This window comes from Falco naumanni, chromosome 3 (assembly GCF_017639655.2).
Source record: "Falco naumanni isolate bFalNau1 chromosome 3, bFalNau1.pat, whole genome shotgun sequence".
NCBI classification, from domain to species: domain Eukaryota; kingdom Metazoa; phylum Chordata; class Aves; order Falconiformes; family Falconidae; genus Falco; species Falco naumanni.
The window spans coordinates 80,098,678-80,113,552 of record NC_054056.1 but is presented as its reverse complement, the minus strand read 5'-3'; the positions used below and the strand labels follow the sequence as shown (position 1 = coordinate 80,113,552).

General features: G+C 42.5%; 1 protein-coding gene across 7 annotated transcripts in view; it reads left to right on the top strand.

Annotated features, from left to right (window-relative positions):
* NCOA2 (nuclear receptor coactivator 2) overlaps positions 1 to 11,181 on the top strand; it is a 189,735-nt gene extending 178,554 nt beyond the window's left edge. For all 7 annotated transcript variants that reach the window (XM_040588013.1, XM_040588014.1, XM_040588017.1 and 4 more), the window contains 2 exons: positions 2,945 to 3,034; positions 7,380 to 11,181. In XM_040588013.1, the coding sequence (XP_040443947.1) occupies positions 2,945 to 3,034; positions 7,380 to 7,391 (102 nt within the window). In that variant the 3' untranslated portion in view covers positions 7,392 to 11,181. The remainder of the gene's footprint in view (positions 1 to 2,944; positions 3,035 to 7,379) is intronic.
* Positions 11,182 to 14,875: the final 3,694 nt, after the last annotated feature.

The following is a 14,875-nucleotide window of genomic DNA, read 5'->3' as shown; positions in this document are numbered from 1 at the left end:
AATAACAGTGGTTATGCCACAAATGCACTCCAGCTTTCGAAAAAAAACTTACCACTTCACATGTTATTGGACAGTTTTGGAAATAACATGTATTATGTGTTAGTAAAAAGCTGTGCGTGGGTGGGGAAAAAAAAAAAAGCTGTTAGGTGATAAAAAAGCTGTTACCTGGTGAGAAGCACAGGTGTATTACCTTTGGTACCAAACAGGTTGGTTTGGCTGTCTCCTGTCTCTTTGTGGCATATCATACATTGTGGCTGTATCATACAGTACACCCAGAGCTCAGAAATACTGAGTTTGATGTTTGTCTGCTCAAACTCATGTATCTTCAACTTCTCTCGTTTACTACGTAGGCCACCAGCATCACCAAGCAAAAAACTAAGATTATGCCCAAATGGGCTAGAGATTTTTTATGTACTTGAGGGATTAAACGTTGTCTCGTTACCATCTTCTCCCTTATAATTACATTAAAGCTTTTCAGGCTGCTCTTACTAGTGTGTCTTCTTGGAGGCTGCTACCAGGGATGCTGAAATGCTAGCTGTCAGGTCTGTGGGTTCCTGGTGTCATACCATTCACAAAACTTACTGTGTCCTTGTCCTCATCTTGTTTGCCCAATGGACTGTTGCCATGTTTTTGCCTGTTACTTATTTTGCATCATGGATCCATGTTATTGACTGAGCTATCGGAGACGCAATTTGAAACCTATGGAGGAGAAGAGGCTTTTCAGTATATGAAATAAACCCCTGTCTAGATGTCCTCTCAGAGTAGATGTTTATTAATCTGCACAGAGCAGTACTCCCCAGGCCAAAACCATCATGGCATGTACAGTTATCTTGAAACAGCATTTTGATTTTATTCAGCATGCTGGATAAAGAAGCTCCGGAGTGGTAGGAAACTTTTCTTATTAGACACCTTGTTTGTAATTCTGCTTTATTAGCAGGAGCTGTATTAACGTGCTTCATTGCAAAGGAGTTGTAAAGCATCTTCTGTCTTGTTTTAGTCAGATTTTGTGTCTGATAACACCACTTGACCTGTCTTCAGAAAATTATAAAAACCTTTCCATTTCTTTGTCCTTCTCCATAATTTTCTGATTGAATTGTTACTGCAGTCAGAAAAGTTAAGTGTGAATGTGGGGTGCTTTGTTTCAAGTACTGCTGAAGCAAATGTATTCCTATAGCAAAATTGTAGACCTTTTTTGTATCTGATACCATGCCAATCGGGGTTCTTGCATCATCACTGGCAAAGAGATTCTGTGATAGGAACTTCACTGATGCTTTTGCTGCTTTTATGGCATGCAGCCTGGAATCATCTTCCTTTTCCATATATGTTCTAACTGCCATGATGCAAATCATGCAGTAGCCTTTTTGTTCCAAAACTGCTGTTGATGCACTATACAATTTTTTTATTTCTGCTTTTTTTTTCCTTCCTCTGTCTACTAAACAAACAGAAAAAGCATTTGTGCCTATGCATTCTGATGAATATTGATCAATAATAACAGAAAACACTTTTCAAACGTGATTCTGTTGCTTAGTCAAATGCATGTAGATAAAGCTGCAAAGCTGCCTACTTTCTTTCTTTTCATACAAAATAGTGTGGCTTTCTTCCCTTCTGATTTAAATTTTCACATTCAGGGTTAGAAACCTGCCCATTTGTATTAAGAAGCAGAAAGCATCACTAGGAGGCTTGCAGTACTTAATCAATTTATTCAGAGTTGAAATTCCTATGGCAAAAATATTACCATGTTTTAGCCTTTCCTATTGAACTGCAGTCTCGTCTCTGGCAGCGTTTGAAACCACCTCTTTAGGTGGTGGCGTGTGAGTGCGTTTAGCTTTGTGACATTTTGCAAAGTCGGTGAATAGCAACAGAAATGACTCAGGATGACCTGAAATGAGAAGTCTTTGGTGTGGTACATTCCAGAGAGTCTTCCCTGCCTTGCTGCAGTAGGTTGCTGTAGGTGAGGTGAGGTAGTGCAGTGGCAGAATCTCCTCTCCTTGGCACCACAAGTCCCTTAAAGGACAGGTGACACAGAAAACATCTTTTTCCTTACAGCAAATCTGGAGGGGCATATTTTCACCATATGGTGACATCTATCAGACATCTAGTCTGAGGGAAGTAACAGAGAGAACAGAGTCAACAAAGATTCCCTAGGGAGAGGTTTCTTTCCCTGTAAAAAATCTAAGGAAAGCTGGATTTTCTTGTATTTCAGAATCTTGCTGAATGACTGTGTTCTGTATTTTATACCACTTCCTCACAGCGAGATTTATCCTTTGATTAAGAAAGCAAGGCTGTAGATTTGGCAAACCATTCTTTCCACATAACTAAGCATGACAGACCTTTTGGTTGTGCATAAGTACACAGCTTCATTACTTTTCCATGGCTGTGTTCAGAAAATTGTCGAGACCATCCCTTTAGGAAAGCATGCCGCTGCACGTTCCCTTATTTAATACTATCTTTCTCCCATTGCTTACCAGCAGAAAAGTGAGTGTTGTGAAAACCAAGTCAATAGTTGGTATAATTCAGCCTGGCTGTTACCTCATCAGGCTCTGAAAAAATAGCATGGTGGTTTGCAAATAGAAAAGCTGCGTGTTACTGAGGCTGGGAAAGTAGTTACATGTTTCTGCTTTCAGGACTTTCGTAGCAGGTATGTCCTCTTCAGATAATACTGACCTAATTTATGGAGCCTGCTTTGTAAAATATTCAACAAGGGTCATAGTATCAGGAATGAAATCTTTCTTGTTGGCTGTGAAGCAGAATAACATGAGTCAAACACATGCTGCGCCAGAAGGGTGCTTGGCTATGGAGTCACTTCCCTGACCGCAACCTTATCTCTGAAGTGCTTGTTGGTATGTGCAGGCAGCACAGTGGTTTATAATGCTTCTTTTTAATCCCCAGCCTTCTTCCCAACATATTTTTTAATTCATTCTCCTTAATGTCTTGTTACCAATAGGTTAATGATCCTGCTATGAGGGGAGGCAATCTTTTTCCAAACCAGCTGCCTGGAATGGATATGATTAAGCAGGATGGAGATGCAACGCGGGTAAGAAATGGCAAACGCAGGCATACAGAGGCAACGGAACCGTGAATATACTCTGGTCTGGAATGGATATGGTATCTTTTTACTTACAAAGTAACAAGTAGCCAGGGTAATAGGGAATTGAGTTTTCACCACTGATTTTTGTAATGCCACGTTTTGTGACATTAAGTTCCTTGTTCAGATCCCACTAGCATTTCTGAAGTGAATAATACAGAACACGTTTACATTAACAGAATACATTATTGAATTAACAAACAGTCGCGTTCAGCAGACTTAACGTGCAGTTGTATTTGCTCTTTACAGCGCAATTACATGACTACACGCTTAACCCACTTCATGTTTCATCCTGCCTAAAAGTTTTTCCATTTTTCATTGCGTTACACTTACGGTGAAAATCTCATTAATTATTTACTTTATTACTTTCCGTGCAGCGCTGCTGCTGAGAAGGGTGGCTGGCACAACTGAACTGATCTTTGCACAAATTTCTGACTGACAGGGTAATTAGCGGTTGCTTAGGTCAAAACCGATTTGTATTCCAGGCTGTAACAGTACTGAAGGCAAGACATTGTGGAGTTCTTGGCGTGTGGCCAAGCAAACGAGGTGGTTTTGACGTCCCGTCCCGTCCCCCCCCCCCCCCAATGGAAAGGGTTGTTGAGGTTTTTTAATGGAAATAATCTTAATTTCAGACCAGTTCACCACAGCAAACGCACCGTTCCCCGAGGCCTGCCGTGATCTGAGGCTCGGGCGCGGCATTTTCCCCGCGCGGGACCCCAGCCCCGCCCGCTCCCCCGCCCGCCCGGCTCTGCGCGCCTGGGGCGGGGCGGGGCGCGGCGCTGAGCGGCGCGCGGGAAGCGCCACCTAGCGGCTGCCGCCGCCCCTCCGCAGCCCCGCTCGGCAGGCTGGCGCGGGAAAGCTTTAAATTGCCCGTGTCCCGCGCTCCGCGCCGTAATCCAAACAGGCACGTCTCGCCCCTTACTCCCGCAGGAGTCTTTGTGCAACCTCCTTCAGGCCCGTCTCCTGCACCGTGGTTTCCCGCCATCTCCTTGTATGCGGTGTCAAAACCAGAAAGGTGGAATTAAATAAAATTTTCCTCTGACGCTGCATCTTATAGCAAAAACTGAAGTTTTGTATTATTAAATGTGAGTAGTAAGGGGAATTCAGAAAACGTGACTGCAAAGGTGTCAGGATTAGTGAAAATTAAGAATGTGGAAGTACTGAGGAAGGAGTAGCCCGTACATACGTATATTTTATTATACCCTTTTTTTTTTTTTTTTTTTTTGCATGCATAGGCACTTAAAACTTCCTGGGGGCCAGGTCTCTGCAGACCATCCTGGTTCGTATGGAAATATGGGTGCCGGCCTGCCGGGAGCGGGGGAGCTGTGCTGGGGCTCTTCTGCCACCATTCCATGGCCACTTGTAGGGTTAACGGAGCAGCCTGTTCTGCTTCAGCAGAAGCTATCACATACCCAGACCTGACCTTCTGACTGGTGTTCCCTCAGGCCTTATGTTTTTCCCTCACCCCTTACATTTTCGCTGCTAAGAGAAGCCAAGGCTGTCAAGAGAACAAAATGCCAGGTACCACTGAGGGAGGAGAGGGAGTAAGGATGCTGAGGGGGAAGCAGACTAAAGAAAAGGAAGGAGGAGGTAGGTTTTAAGGAATGGTTGGAGAGAGAAGGAAAGGAGTGGGTGTGACAGAAAAGGGTAGGAGAGGGTGGAGAGAAGTCAGGGAAGAGGGTACAAGTGGAGGAAACGAGCGGCAGGGCTTTGACAGAGCCTGTGGGGTCTAAAGTTAAAATAATGGAGCTGGTGCCATGACACTGAGACTGGTGGCAGCTATGCCTGAGAGCGGTTTTGGCTCACCTGGAGAAAAGTAACTTCTTACAGCCTCTTGAATTATTTCGGTAGGGTACGTCAGACAGCACTCTGTGATTTTACTTTTATTCTATTAATGCATCTCTGACTGTCAAGGAAAATCTAGATGGTTTATATGCACTGTAAATACCTTTTACTGAACTTTGGACTGTGATAGAGGTTCAGTAACTACTAAGTTCATGCACCTGTGCAATAAGCTACCCCTGCATAACTTTTTTTTTAAAGCTCAAGCTGTGTGATTAAAAAGCTAAGGATGGAATTGATGTTGTGGCTTTAACATATGAAAGCTGAGAAGTTCATCTGACAAATAAGAAACTCCTCTGACAAATCCAAGGTTTTCTTCAGTGTTTCACAAAGTTGATGTCAATAACTATCATTTAAAAGGATCGGTTCTGTTTAGAGTTGAGTAACCAGGAAATAACATGCTATTGCTGAAATCTGTACAGCTGTGGATGTCAGATCTCTACATTTACTGGTTTAATTTGTTTGCTTAATACTGTTTCACATTATTTTAACACGTTAAGGATGAAACTTCTACAGCTTAAGACTTGCAAGGATGATACTGATGTTTAACAGAGAAGCTGTTTCTAAAGTAACTAGAGGTCAGAGAAATTTCTGCCTCTTTCAAGGCACAAAGTATCCTTCATTTGCAGAGCTGAAAATAGTTGCAACTGGAACAGTTTATTATACTATTTTGCCATTATTGGAGCAGATGTGTATTAACTAATTTCATACAGTAAAAGAAAACTTTGAACCTGCCTCATAAAGTAAATGTCTGAAGAATACTGTTGTAGCTGAGGTTTTTGAGGGGGTGGGCATCCAGTTTAACTTTAAAACAGCATAGCAGTAATCTTATAGTCAATGATCTTTGGACTTCCCAAATTACTTCTGTACTCTGAAGTTGTGTACATCAGCCGTGGAAGTTATTCTGAGCAATTTTTCTCACATTCACTAGCAGCCTGGAAATAATAATTTGACATAGTTATTTAAAGCCCTTGGTTATATGTAAATAAAAAGGGGTGGTGGGGGAGTGTTTTTTCTGGAGGTACACTTGTGCCTTCTTTGTCTTGCTCACTCCTTTATATATTTTATCACCCTGTGACTCAAATCTTTCTTAAATTATTAAAAAAAACTTCTCCAGTACATTATTATTTTTTTAAGTCACTGGTATAGTGGGAGCATTTATTCAGCATCTCTGTAGAGATACTGTTTGCTAAATGTCTACTCTGAAAATAAGGACTTTTGCTTCTGTTCTGCACTTCATGATCAAAAGCACTAACACATTCCCCAAACTGCCTCTCAACGTGTTAGGAAGAGGAGCCAACATTTAGCTTGTCCATATTAGTCAGGGCATGAGGGATGTGCGTGTGGTGTCTCTGTGCTGTGACAAAGCGACAAGGAGCAGGAGCAGGACTCGCTGTGTGGGCCTGCAGACTGTGCTTGTGGCTGTTCACCCTCAAAGAGCTCCAACTCTGGGCCAAGAATAGCGAATGTACAAAACGTAGGACCTTGCTCTCCCAAATTGCAGGATGGTACCTGACACCGACTTCCTTTGTCCGTAAAGATACATTTCTAGGCCTCATGTGATTGCAGAGGGAAAGCATGGTGAAGTCCAAAGCATGGTGTAGACAGCTTCCAGACGGCGGCGGCAGGAGTCTGAGCAAAGAGCTGCTCTGCTGCTGGAGCCATGGGATGCGAGTGAAAAGCAACCCCAGGGGAGGAAAAAAATGGGTTTGGCTTTATTGGCTCTCTGACCTGACTGACCACAGTGCGCCATGGGAGCACGAGTTTGCAAGGGGAGGAAAGCAGAGAGGCACAGATTGCAGTCAGTGGAAGGGACAGTCTTAAAACAACTGTGAAAACCACATCCTGAGGGGTTTTTAAATAGAAAGTACAAGATAATCCACTCAGCTGAAACCAGTTTCTACTCTGTTTGTGTAAAGACACTGCAAGGGTAGTAAGTATGATGTGAAGAACATCTCTAGGGATCAGTAGCTGAAACTTTTTTTTACTTCTTTATTCCCTTCTTTGTTACGATTCTTAGAGGGGAAAGTGAACCAAGCAGTTGTTTCCTTTGAGGGTGATGCTAACACAGCGAGATTTTGCACATACTCCCAAGAAGGAGACTTCTCTTAAACCATATTGCTGTGCCTTTAGCTGGAGTCTACAAGGGATAGATGGTCCTGAATTGTTATAATATCCATGATAATTGTAATGAATTAAGGACCTAAGAATGCAGTGAAATTAAACCTCCACTGATACTACTGGAGGTAAATCACAGGTCAGTTGTATCAGTGTACGCAAAAGAATAGTCTAGCTTTATAACTTCCAGTTATATTTCAGGTTGAAAGTAATCCACCAATGTATGGTTGACAGTGGATGCTGTGGTCCAGCTTCCCACTCTCATTGACCTATCCATCTTCACTGTCGTAGAAGGAAGAATTAATTGTTTTTCTCCCATTTCTCTTTTTTGCAGAAATATTGCTGACCCTGAGGGTGGTTTGGTTGCTCCTTCCTTCAGCTGACTGGGCTTACAGCCCCAAATCCTTACCGATTTGAAGAGCTGCGTCTGTTTGTCGTGACCCAGCTGAGCTGCCAGGCCAGGGGTGGCTGCCTGCTGCCGACAGGACTCAGCCCTGCCTTCCCGAGGGGAGCCGGGTGGTCGTTGCCGAAGAGCAGCCTCTTCTTTGACAGTCTGAAGCTAGCGTACAGACAGTTGCTCAGTCTGTTCACTGCATTCACCTTAGTGCAACTTAGATCTCTCCTGCAAAGTAAATGTTGACAGGCAATTTTCATAAACCATGTCAGATTGAATGTATTTAAATGTATGTATTTAAAGAAAAACAACCATGCTCTTGTTATGTTTCTGTTTAGTTCTAGACCTTGGGGTTGGTTTTTTTTTTTTGCTTTGTTTTCCCTGGCTTACTCAGTCTGGTGCAAAGGATTCAGTTCTGTCTGAAAACTGGTGTTTTAGACTAAGGCCTGCATTTTGGGGCAGAGAGGAGGCATGGAGGAGGGTGTAGAAGCAACGTCTGGTACATATAGAGATCTTCAACGAGCACGTTCCACTGACAACAAGTCAGAGAAGACGAACCAATGCAGAAAACTATACAGACCAATTCTGAATGGGGTTAAAGTTGTAAAACAGATGAAAAATACTCTGTGAGGGGGCTGTTTATAAGGGGCATTTTGGTTGGGTTTTGTGGTGATGTTTATAATGCAAGTCATGAATCCAAAAATACGAGTTGGTTACATTCTTATTTAATTAAATTCCTAACAAACAGCAAATCCTGATTATTTTTTTTTTACCTGGCTCTCCTGGCCTCTGTTATCTTCCTGTTTTTTCTAATAGAATAAAAGAACAGGTTACTCCTTTATTTCCCTGGGTGTGTTTCCAGCAATCTGGACAGCCAGTTACTGGATGCTGAACAGCAAATTTTGATGGTAATGCATGTACTGATTATGGTAGTGGCAGAATTGGCGCATAATATCAAAGAGCTCAAGATACCTGCTTTAAAGCATCATAATTTCTGGTTCCCATCCCCTTAGCTGGGAAAATAACAATTCTTGTAATACCTGTAGCAGATATCACTACAGACTTCACCACTATCGTGTGTTTCTGATTATTTTAAAGCAGTGTGGACTACAAGGACGTTTTGTAAGGTACATAAAATCCAGTTTATATGTAAACAAGCAATAATTTAAGTTGAAAACCTAAGTGTTTTACTTGTATAATTTTTGTGAGATATACATGTTGTGAAGTTGATTCCAAATGAGGTACTTCAGTATTAAATTAGATATCTTCTTAGCCGTGTGTGTCTCCTGGAAAAGTGTTTTGTAAAGGATCACAATGCCTTGATTAGACCTAATTTGTAGGCTTGAGACTTCTCATTTTCTAAACCTTGTGATTCTGCTCATAATGTCATTTAACTAACCTATATTATATGCAGCCACTGTAGGAACCAATTCTTGATTTTTGTATGTTTATATCCTTTCGTAACAAATCTTAGAAAAACTGTTACTAAGCAGGCCACTGTTAGGGGGTTTGGGGTTTTTTCTTGCCCACTGTGGTTGGAATAATCTTTTACTAACCTGACATCAGTTTCTGAGGACTTGAAATATTAAGAAATTGATGGGTTTGACTTGTTTTCTTTCTGCTGACCCTTAATCCACAAACTTTCTAACGTGAATGAAATGTTTTGATGTCATGTAAAATGCAATGCATTTTATAATATCTCATCAGCCATGCCTTTTGGGAGTGAAAGGTTTATTCTGTCGCCTTTCAGTTTCTTCTGGTTTTCAGGTGGGAGTCCAAATAAAAGAGCAGCCGTTCTATATCAGGGCTGAGGAAAAAAACGATAAAAGGTGGTTCAAAACGGGCTGTTTCTGTAGAAGGCTTCTGATGAAAGCCCAGAAAATGTGCACTTGTGTTTGCCCCTAAGGAGGGCAGTGCCACCGTTTTGGAGAAAGAACATTTTTCAGCTGTCACTGTTCTGTTACCAAAGTGAAACAGAATATTTAGTCAGCTGAGTCATCGCTTCTACCTGCTGATGGGAAACCAAAGTAACTGTCAGCCCTGAGCTCCACAGCCTCATTACTACAATGACATTTGTGTTAAACTTGTATTATATATCTGACAAAAAAATACTTATATAAGAAATGTATAAATTTGAAGGAATTAACTTCATGCACCGCAAAGTGTAAAATGAGTTTTAAAATAGTTTTGTTTCTGTTCCATTTTTTTTTCCATTCTTAACTGTAACCGCTGCAGATTATTCTCTTTCACAGTGGACAAAATAGTTAAATTTGTCCTGTTTCACGACAGACCTGCAAACCCTTATCATCTGTAGTGATTATGATACTTCCTCATCCATTGCCATTTTGAAAGAAAGGAGATTGTACCTATCACTTTGGCTCTGTTTGGGTTCATCGTGACTTTAGTCGTCTTCTAACTAATGAAAGAGAAAAGTGAGTGAAGGAATCTTCTGATCATATTGATCACTATAGAAACAAATAAGCCAAATCAATTCCCTTCATTATCAGTATTTTTCATCCTGTATACAGTAAATTTGTTGGAGAAAGTACTTGGGGTTTGTTTAACAGAACAATTAATCAGTGTTCTACTTACATTACTAAATGTGAAAGGCGCATAATGTGAAAAATAAGCATATATATGGTCATACGACCTGTTTTAAGTGTTCATGTAATGTGGTAAGTTTAAAAAGTGAAGTGAGCTGTTTTGCTACAATGAATTAATTTGTATTCAATCTTTAAAATATCGTCCCACACCGGTATCCCTTTGGGCCTGTATTAATTAAAAGCAATGTTTTTGCAGTTTATACAATACATTTTTTAATCTTTGTTTAAAAGCAGAATTCATATGGGCTTAACAGATGAAATGGGTGGCACAGCTCCACTTGCAGAACCCAAAGATACACAATCAGTTTTGAAATGCAACTTAAGCCATTAATTGTTGGTGTGAATTTAAAAGTTTTCTAGTATTTGTATGGTAGTATGCTGCCTAAGAGCAAAAGCATTCTCTGCACAAAAGAAAATTTACTGTAGTGGCTTTGATTTTAATTAGAATTTTCTCCCTGGTGTTTCTTTGTAGACTAAAACAAAATCTTTTAAGTTTCTTACTACAGGTAAAAGCTATGTGCAAGAACCTCAAAATGCTAAAATCTAGCATAATGCCTTAGATCTGTTTTTAAGTCTTGTATATTCCTACATAGCTGTCTGATGTATTATATTTGTATAGTGAATTGTGTACAATTTTGGAATAAGTGCATCATCACTTAATCTTTATGTTGTTCAATAGAGATGATGGACACATTTCTTCAAGCATTTACTGTCATTTAATTTTTTCCCTTTATGTCATTTGTGGGTTTTATTTGTACAGTTCATCATGAAGTTGCATCTGAGATGTGTGTATATGAAAAGATTATACAAGGGTAAAATTAAGCAATATATAAACTATGGTTCTTCAGGAGAAAGCTTACAGTGTTTCAGGTTGTGATTTATTTTCAAAACGGAGTTGACTCTGAACATCACTTTGTTCACCTGCATTGATGTTTGTATTTCTAGTGTGAGCAGTTTATGCAAAGGTAGATATATTCAGAGAAATTTTAAATACATTTATGCAAGTTAATATTGCTTTGCTGATGCTATTTGCTTATTTGATGTTAAATAATGCTATTGTAAATAAAGAATTCTGTTGTTATTGCATCATTTAATAAATTTTAATGCCTTCGGGTTTTACATGGCTTCAGAGATTTCAACGTGTTTCTGTTGTGTCTTCATTTATTCTTAGAAGGGCGTAAGATAGTAGAGGGTAGATGAATCGGCAGCTCTTAAAAAGATAGCAGGCTTTCTATGTGGAAGACATTTATGTATTCCAACTAGGTGTTACTTTCAAATCCTTTTACCTTTGTAACGCTATAGTAACAGGAAATGTTTATCAGGTGGCTTAATGTGAAAACAGTTCATTATGAGTACTTGTTTATATCACAGCCAGGATGAAAGGGGTGTCTTTCATGACAGTTTCAGCAGAGGCAGACCTCAAGTGGTGTGAAGTGGGACTGAGTAGAGTTAAGGGCTGGCTCTCCTTGCTATGCCAAAATGGTTAATTTAAGGCAGTCAGAAAAGTTTGACTGGTCAATTTAAAAAATAAATAAAGAAAAGCAGCTACAAGAGTGCTTGTTTATGAAGAGAAATCTTCTGTTCTCTTTGAGAGATGGAAGAGGGAGAAAAGCTATTAAAAATATGAGAAGCTGAAGTTGTTTTAAAGATGTTCCAATGTTAACCCTTCACCATTCCTACAAGGTTTATCCTGCAGGTCTGTTGGCTTCAGCAAAATGATGGTGATCCTTGGATATGAGGAAAATACTGCCACATTAAGGAAAGCAAGAAGATGTTTCTTCCTAATGCAAGGTCAGAAACAAGTAGAGAAAACAAAATGTTTCCTATCAGAAATTTGCCTTTAGGCAAAAATTATCCCCGTAGAATTTATTAATATTAAAAGAAATGAAAATTCTAGACGACAGTTTTAGCTAAAACTCCTGGTACCATTTGAAATACCTAACGATGACCTCTGGTGTAACTGACTTTATGAAAGAGAGGTGCTGCCTTTCACTTTCAGGATGGGCTTTGTTCACAGAGACCAACGCATGTGACATACAAACAAGTTCTTCTAACCTGACATCATGACAAAAGAAACAAAAGGTGATGCTGCAAAATCCATATGTTTCGCAGACCAGACTTTTCGCAGGGGCAGAACAGGGATGCCCAGTGTACCTTGAATCTTGACGTGTTGTATCCAGTACGGGAGGAGGGCTGCACCTCACACTGTGCTTGGGCTCCAGCTATGCCAAGGGAAGAGAGCAGCAGGGGGTGTCTGCCCTCTGCCTTGGCTTGTGGGCTATGAAATGTAGAAGTAGAGATGCTAAGTACAGCCTGAGCAGGCATCCTGACTGAACTTATACCCTGTCCCCTGAAACAATAATCACAGTGAAACCATAGAATCATCAAGATTGGAAAATACCTTTAAGAATATTGAGTCCAGTCGTTAACCTAGCACTGCCAAATCCACCTTGTGGTGAACCATATCCCTAAGCGCCACATCTACACGTCTTTTTAAATACCTCCAGGGACGGTGATGCAACTACTTCTCTGGGCAGCCTGTTCCAGTGCTTGAAAACCCTTTCGGTGAAGAAATTTTTCCTAATATCCAATCTAAATCTCTGCTGGCGTGACTTGAGACTGTTTCCTCTTGTCCTATTGCTTGTTACTTGGGAGAAGAGTCTGACACTTGCCTCACTACGACCTCCTTTCTTGCAGCTGTAGAGAGCAATAAGGTCCCCCCCCGACCCTCCTTTTCTCCAGGCAAAACACCCCCAGCTCCCCCAGCCGCTCCTCATAAGCCTTGTGCTCCAGCCCCTCCACCAGCTTCGCTGCCCGTCTCTGGACACGCTCCAGCCCCTCAATGTCCCTCCTGCAGTGAGGGGCCCAAACCTGAACACGGCATTCGAGGGGCGGCCTCACCAGTGCCCAGTGCAGGGGGACGGTCACTGCCCTGGTCCTGCTGGCCACACGGTTTCTGACACAAGCCAGGGGGCTGTTGGCCTTCATGATAAAGTAGTTCTTGCGCTGAAGAAAGGAGAACCCAGAGGAGCTTTAAGTAGTTCTGTGGCCTTATGTATGTAATGGGTACATACGACTTGTGTCCTCTTACCTTTCTGAAATCCCTACTAATGAGGCTTGCTTCAGCCCACGATGGTCTGTGGGCTCCTGCAGCATGCGGGGGCTGCTGAAACCCTGCTTTTAATACAGCTTTTTAATACATTGATTTTTAACACAGTCCGGAGGCCCACTAACTAAAAGTTCCCAGCATGAATGAACCTGTACGAATGGTGGCCCTTCAGAGCTGGGCGTGGAGGTCTGTGCCACTTAGGGGCAGACTCTTGGGACATCTCTCAGCTGCAAAAGAAATTGCCCTAGCAGTTAAAGACTCCGGTGGAATGATGGACCCCATTAACCCTTCCCCATCTTTGGTTCCAGTCTGAGTCTCCTTTAGTACTGCTGCTAATGACCCCGACCTTGGCCAGCACGGTGAGCTCACACTAGGTGTTGTGACCAGGAGGGACCTCTTGCATGTCTCTTCTCCTTCCCTTCAGTGTCTGGTTCTGGATACTTACCTTGGGGGGTGGAAAAAAACCATGGCTGATTGCATTGAAAGGATTAAGCGCCTTAGGAGTCCAGAGGGCCTAAGGCACCCCAGTTTCAGTGGGATGTATATTTTGATTGGTATGAGGAGGCAACCAAAAGAAAAACAGAATTCCAAACCAGAAATCCGAGAGACTCTCAGGACAAAAAAGAAAAGAAAGGTCACGTAGACCATATTAAGGAACAGTGAGAAACACTTGATAGTGGCTGAAACAGAACATGGCTTACCTCCTGCCTGGAAGGGTGAAATCTTGTACAAGTGTACATTGGAGTACAGCTGGAACGTGGAGTGCCCAAAGGATGAGCGTGTGAGTGCTCGTTCCGTGCATTCAGCTGCACCAGCCAGCGAGTAAAGGACCCTTGAAGAAGATGCAAGGGCTGGGATGTGGGCAGAGGCTCCAGGTAGGCAGAAGGGCTGTGCCCATACTCTCAGAATCCATGAACGTGTCTGTGCTTGTGAACATAGAGTGTGTGCACATTCACCAGTGAACATACACCTCTACCAGCCAGAGAGAAGGAGGGGACTTGGCTGACTGTGTTTATGTCTTACATGGCTCCTGTGTGTGGGTGCTGTTGAGGGCAGCACCTTGCCTGTGGCAGTCTGGGTGACCGGCCATGTCAGCGTCCTCTGTGTGTGTCTCTGGGATTTGTGCTCAGCTTCCCTACTGGGTGAATCTGCAAACAGGAAAGCCGCATCGGCCAGCCTGAGCAGGGACCCGCGGGGCGAAGGTGGGAGGCTGCCAAGCACAGTGTGCTGGGGTGGGTGGCTCTGGCCTGGGGACATCTGTAAGATGCCTAAATACCAGCAGCTGTGGGATCCGATCCTGGTGCAGCAGCTGAGGGCTGCTGGGGAGTGAGGGAGTCCCCAGGGCTCGTTTTGAGGCTTTTCTTTTTGTAGCCAGAACTTCAGGGTGAATTTTCCCTTCACGTGATGTCCACATCCGTCCCGTCGGTCCGTCCACCCATCCCCACTGCTGGCAGTATGGATGCTCTGCAAGAAGGAGCGCCTGGCTGGACCAAGTGTGTGTGAGCTGGGGTTTTCCCCTCGATTTGAATCGGCGTTTCTGTTTGCCCCTTTTTCACTGGCAGAAGAGGCAAGCTGTTTCCCTGGCCAGGCTGAAAACACACGCCGGGACTAGCACTTCGAAATTGGTTTTATTTCTACAGAACAGCTCCCCTGCCACGGTGAGCAATACCAGCCCCCGGCTCGTTCTGGCGGCCGAATTCCCAGCCGTTCCCGAGAAAGGACAG